Source organism: Vanellus vanellus, assembly GCF_965231255.1.
Source record: "Vanellus vanellus genome assembly, chromosome: 8".
Taxonomy (NCBI): domain Eukaryota; kingdom Metazoa; phylum Chordata; class Aves; order Charadriiformes; family Charadriidae; genus Vanellus; species Vanellus vanellus.
In genome coordinates this window covers 20,510,061-20,516,123 of record NC_138913.1, presented here as the reverse complement: position 1 = coordinate 20,516,123, position 6,063 = coordinate 20,510,061, and the positions used below count along the sequence as shown (strand labels likewise).

The window sequence follows — 6,063 nt, the reverse complement described above, 5'->3', positions numbered from 1 at the left end:
GATTCAGTTACTTTGCTGCGTTAATGTTGTTAAGTTTAAAAGTTTCACACACAGCGAAAACCTCACAGGTTCTTTAACAGCTCTTGTTTTGTCATTTGCATCAAATACGTCTCTGGCAAGGGAATCGGCAAACACAAGCGGTGGCGTGGTTTCCTTTTTGTGTGACAAACACATCAAAACCAGCTTCAGCATCCTGTTTACAGCAGTCCTAAGGTGAGGGATCCTTGAGACGTGTTGCACAGGAGCTACTTTGTGGAGGTACCTTTGCTATCATGTGGCTTCATCGCAGTGTACAGGCTTCCAGCCGGCTTTGTCGTGGCTTCCATTTCCTTGCTAAACATCGGGCCAGTGACCCGAAACACGGGCTGGGTGATGCTCTGCAGGCACCCTGCCAAAGCGTTTTGCAGGAAAGGAACCTGACACGTAGCTATCATTTAAGGCCAATTTATCTCAAGAATCAATGGGCCTTTAAAAATTCACCAGCTCACATATCCTTTTCAGTGATGGTGGTTAACTGTTTTGTGCTCTGATTTTGTGGGCTTTTGAGAGAACCTTGATTTTCAGCATACGATGACATATCCACTGGTAAGAGGAAACTAACGGCCTTTACTTTGCCCCTGGGTGAAAAATGAGAAAGAATTATGAGGATTACAAATGTATAAAACGTGTAAAGAAACGAGAAAAAAAAAAAAATCCACCCCAGCAAGCAAAAGGTAAATGCTTTCAGCACTTGCACGCTGCGCGGAGGCAGGATCTCATGCCCCGCTGGGACGGGGGCTCACAGTCTTACCAAGGGACCAAGCGTAGTTTGCCTGTCTGCTGGAAGCACCTGCCTTTTTCCATCCATCCTGAGGGCGCTCTGTCAGTGCCTGACCCTACAGAACCCGCAGGGTGCACACGCACCCACGTGGGCCCAGGGGGTCCTCCAGTGGCTTTATGTGTATATGCTTCGGTAGCCAGCTCTGTAAGCGGGTGCAAGAGCAGTGGTTTCCGAGCGGCGAGCGTGCTTTCGATAAATTCCACTGACTGTGAAAGCAGAGGGACATGCTCCTTTACATGTCCTGAAAGCAGTTGTTTGGCAAGTAAAAGCGTTGGATTTCCAGGAGCTTTGGTCTTCATTCTGGCTCTCCTCTGCAATCAGTGTCAGCTCACTCAGGCCCGTGAGGAACACGAGAAAGGAAAATCACGAAACCATGAAAGGACTTCTTGATGGTTACAGGGGGGGTCCTGCAGGGTGGAGGACCTCTGTGATTCCCTTGCCCCTCCTCACCTGCCAATTAAACCTGTCCCACTGGAAGGTGAAACCATCAAGCCTGAACACCCCAATGGTGACGTTTGTACCATACGGGCCTTGTACATTTTGTAATTTTGCTGTAACAGCCTTGAAAACAATTCTCAGTCTCTCCTGTCCTGCCTGAATAGTGTATTCAAATATTTAGTCTCTTTTGTTTACCCCCCAAAATGGGAATCGTGGTATAAATAATGCTTTATCGTATACGAATGAAAATGTCATAGACATGCAAATTAGTGAGTATTTGTTAGTAGTGCTGTCATTTTATTACTTGGATGCGACTGCACTCTAGATAAATCCCAGGTGCTATCTCCAAAGAGTTAATTTTAAAGCAGAAATATCCGCCATCACATAGAGGATTATAGCTTTGGAGCAAAATGTGAGAAAGCTACCATAAACAAAGAATAGCAAAACCTGTCATGGCCCAGCACGCTAGGAAGCAAAAATGTCATCACGGTAAAAAATTAAGCTTAATTAGCTTGCTGAACTCATTGCCACAAATTATCTTACTAGTTAAAAGCTTACTAAGATTTCCATCTGTGTTAGACCTTTGTGTATTTAAGGGAAACATCCACCATTTTGACCAGAAAATATATTAAGTTTTTTTTCATATAAGAAACACAAAGCTTCATGCTTTAGGCTATCACCCAATCTATAGAGGGGGTTAGGTAAAAAGCCTTTCCATAGCCATTTCTTCTCCTAAAGCAGCCAACATTGCATGGACATGGGGCATGGTGCCACACTCGCTGCTGTTCAGAGCAGCTCTCAAGATAACGACAAAATCATCAGCACCATTCCTTTGGCCGCTGGGTAACTGGTGCTTTAAACCTGTAGGTCCCAAGGCATCAGCTGCAATCGATCCACGTTGCTATTTCGATTGCGTTGAAAGCTGTCTTTCCTCGTAAGAGAAAGCAGCAGCATTTGCCGTTGCCTTTCCTGCTCCCGCGCACTGACCCCGTGTTTCCTAACACACACGCGTCCACGCGAGGTGGCTCCGGGGCAAACCTCTCCGAAGCGTTGATGTGTGCTCAGAGTCTTAAGTTCCCCTGAACCCAGCGGAGCGTGTGTCCAAATGCAGAGTTACAAGGTCAGGGCGCTTTTGAAAACGATACGAGTTCCCCCACCAGGGACTAAATTTAGGCGTTTAAATGCTGTAAAACATTTGATCCTCAAACGTCCTTACAAGAAAACATAGGTGCCTATGAAAACTTGACCCCGTCGTCCCCTCCAGCCTCTCAGCGAGGAGCTGGGCTCCTGGCCGGGTTTGCAGGGGGCGTGCGAGGGGCTGCGCGCTGCTCTGCTGCGGGGACGCGTTGCCGCGTGAGGGTGGCACAGGGTGAAAGCCGACACGGCGTGCCACGTGGACGGGCACATCGATGCAGGCAACATAAGCCATTACAGCCCTGCAGCCCCCGAGCAGTGGCCACGAGCGTCCTGCCCCGGGACACGCGTGGGCAGGCAGACCCGTGGACTTCTCCATGTTCAAATACACCCATTTTGAGGCCATCTGGACTCTCTTTTCAGCACAGCATCATCAGTGCTGAAACCAGCCACCTAAATGGATTCCCAGAGTGTATATCAACACGAGGTGACCGGGGCTATCGTATATCACAGTCTCGTTACGGGTGCTTCTACCTTTGATTGTTGCCCTGTGTTGGAAAGCTTCTCATCAGAGACCAGAGACACTCAGGGCTTGTCCGGCAGCCATTTCACTTAATTTAGAAGCTGTCCTGAGAATATTGTTCTCACGGTTGAAAGCATTAACCGGTAATGCCTCAATTGCAGGGGGAAAGGTGATACAGTGCATCTAAATCCATGGGCCACATTAATCACACTTTCAAAAGCATAGCTCAGAGTTCCTCGATATCTTCATGCTTTTTGTTCAAAGTTTAAAAATCCCTTGCGAGCTTAGCTTGTCAATCTGCAAAACCCTGCCTGGCTTCAAGCGGGGGAAGGTTTCAGCCCCCTTCCCTCTCCCCTCAACCTCTCCTTTCTATAGTAAATTTAAACTGCTAACGCTGACAATCTTCACGCATTGCAAGGAGGAGCAGGACATCTTTCCCATCTGCTCAATGCTCACGTACATTCAAACAATCAAAGATTTTGCTGGTTATGAACTAAAGCCCCAAGCGGTGTCCGTATGTATTAACCACGGGGTGAAAGCAGCAACTAGCCCAGGCAGCTGGTGCCGGCAAAGCAAACGGAACCCACCTGCACTTATAGACATGCTCCTGAAACAGCTTCATTTTTCTGGAATGACTGTTGGAGAGACAGTTGGTCAGCTTTTTTTCAAGCCCTTTCTCCTCCCCGCCGGCGAGCTGTGCTGCGGCAGGAGCGGCTGGTGGCTGGGCACTGCCCGGCGCCGCCGGGAGCCCATTGCTGGGGGGCCTCTTGCCGGCCCGGTGGGACCTCGCGCCAGAAGGAACGGGCGCTGCCGAAGCGGTGGAGTAGCGCCGCACGGTCATGGTGGTATCTGAGTAGCAGAGACAAAAGCAGAGCTAGGAACAATAATAATAATGACAATTCAGACATCCCCCATGTATTTTTAATCACTTCCTTTTGGCTCAAAAAAGTTTTGTGCGTGGGGAGGCTGAAAGGCGGAGGAGGCCAAACAGCCCCTTTGGCTCCCACCCTTTCCCCTAGAAGGCAGCTGGAGAGGAAAAGCCACAAGGTTGGAAAGCACTTTGCACATCATTCAAGTTTGCGGAAAGACCGGTCAGCTATTCCCAAGCTGATGACATCCAAAGCCACCAGCAGCCCTAGTTTAAGCCCACTGGGCTCAGTGGGCTTGGCAGTAGGCATTATTCATAGCTACATGTAAATCCACTCATACTGTTCAGCCTCTCATCTTCATTTTCATGGACTTGTCTCTGTCAAAGCTTGTGGGGACATTTCTCCACAGCCCAGACCTCTCCAGGAGGCTGGTTCAGAGCTGAGGCTAGGTCAGCCACAGGACCTGTGGAGCACATGGACTGTAACGGCAGCTGCAACTCATAACACACACCGTACTAATGCCAAGAAGTTGCATTAGTGAAGCAGTTTTCCAGTGGACTGGATGTGACAGACACCAGACAAGGAGGAGACAGGCCTCAAGCACATACGATACCCAACAGCCTGACCCTGCCAATAACCACATCCAATTCTAGATAACTACTTCTCACAAAACAACATTTTGCTCTAATTCCTGCTTCATTAAATCCTCCAGAAGTCCCAACCAGACTTCGATAACTGAGGAATATTTCCATTTTTCCCCTCTGATAAAATTGTGAAGAGATAGCATTCTTATATATCATCCCCTCTCTCCTTCAGCCAAAACTAACTGCACTATCTGCAAAAAGAAACTGCACATCTGGCGTGATGTATGCAACCCATCACTATTTGTTACTATTTGTAGAGTTTTCCTCATCTTTTACTAAGGCAAGGAGGTTACGGCACAATTACAGCTGTTGGTCCTTTTCTGTCTGGAACAGACAGGGGACAGGCATGGGCAAAACCCTGTCAAGATAGTCCGTGCCCACGAAAACTCAAAGCAGTAAGTCGAATTCTGCTTAAACAAGGACAAACTGAATTCTTTGAGTTGAACTCTTTGCTTGAGCAGCAGCCAAATATTCCACTAAGCTCAGCTTGGGGGATGTGTGTACCCCATAAAAAGATGCCAGAGCGAAACAGCCGGCTAAGGTGGGTTTGGGTGTGGGCACTGAAGGAGGCCAGAGCACTTCCATCACATTAACTAGACAGACAGCTGGTGGCTCGTCTCCCATTCCCCACAGACAGGTCACAGCTGAGCTGGGAGATCCGTCATGGGCAGCACACATGGATGTCATGGACAGCCCTGGCTCTTCCGTACCTGTCTGCTCCTTTGGTGCGGGAGCAGGACCTGCCACGATGCTTCCATGCAGGGATGCTGGAGGACCAGCCCGTCCTTCCTTATCATCAGCGAGGGTCCTCACATCGCCGTTCCCACCTCCTCTTGCTGCTTTTCTCTCCGGCGGCACTGCGTTCTGCCTGCAGACCTGCAGCTCTCCTCTCAGGGCCCTGTTTTCCCTCTCCAGCTTGTTGATTTGGGAACGCATCTTGCGGATGACCTGGAGGAGGTGCGTGTTTCCTTCCATGGTCCCACACCACGCAGTAGGGTCCCCGCTCCCCCAGCGAAGCGCCTGCCCTGCGGAGAAGCTCCCGAGCCGGCGGCGGGCAGATCCTGCCCTTAAAAACCTCCGGACAATTGGAGTCCCTCCCCGCACGCGGGGCTCGGGCCAGCTCCCGCCGCCGGGAGGGATGGACTGAGTTGTCAAGTTACTAAGAGAGCGCCCATGATTTATTGATTCCGGGTCTCGTGTTTCAGAGCAGAGCGGAGCCTTTTACACACCACACAAATCACTGTCAACACAATATCGCTGCATCATCAGGAAAGCCTCCCGCTCCCTCGCCTACCTCGGGCTTCGGATTTCTCCAAACAGACCAGGGAGGAAGAATCCACCCGGAGCCCATTTCCTTCGGTTTACCCAAAAAGGCCAGCGATCACCTCCACGGCACAGAGGGAGCGGTCGCCCTTTGCTGGGCAACAATCCATCTCTCCCTTAACACCGGGTGAATTATTCGTTTTCGCCCTTCGCAGCTGGAAAAGAATTAGCACTTTCTCACAGGGAAATTAAATTTCCAAACGAAGGCTGATTCGGCGCGAGACCCCCCCGCTGTCAACAGGACACACCAACAGCCGAGATGGACGAGCAGCTAAAGTAAAGCTCTCCCGAAAGGCCGCAGCAGAGCCCGCT

At 50.1% G+C, this 6,063-nt stretch overlaps 1 protein-coding gene across 1 annotated transcript; it reads right to left on the bottom strand.

Moving 5' to 3' along the window:
• Positions 1 to 484: 484 nt before the first annotated feature.
• On the bottom strand, positions 485 to 5,403 carry CCDC195 (coiled-coil domain containing 195; the record flags this gene model as incomplete). The annotated part of the gene is made up of 3 exons (XM_082487232.1): positions 485 to 617; positions 3,503 to 3,764; positions 5,139 to 5,403. The coding sequence occupies 3 exons, from the start codon at positions 5,401 to 5,403 to the stop codon at positions 485 to 487; spliced, it is 660 nt and encodes a 219-aa protein (XP_082343358.1).
• Between the last annotated feature and the right edge of the window lie 660 nt (positions 5,404 to 6,063).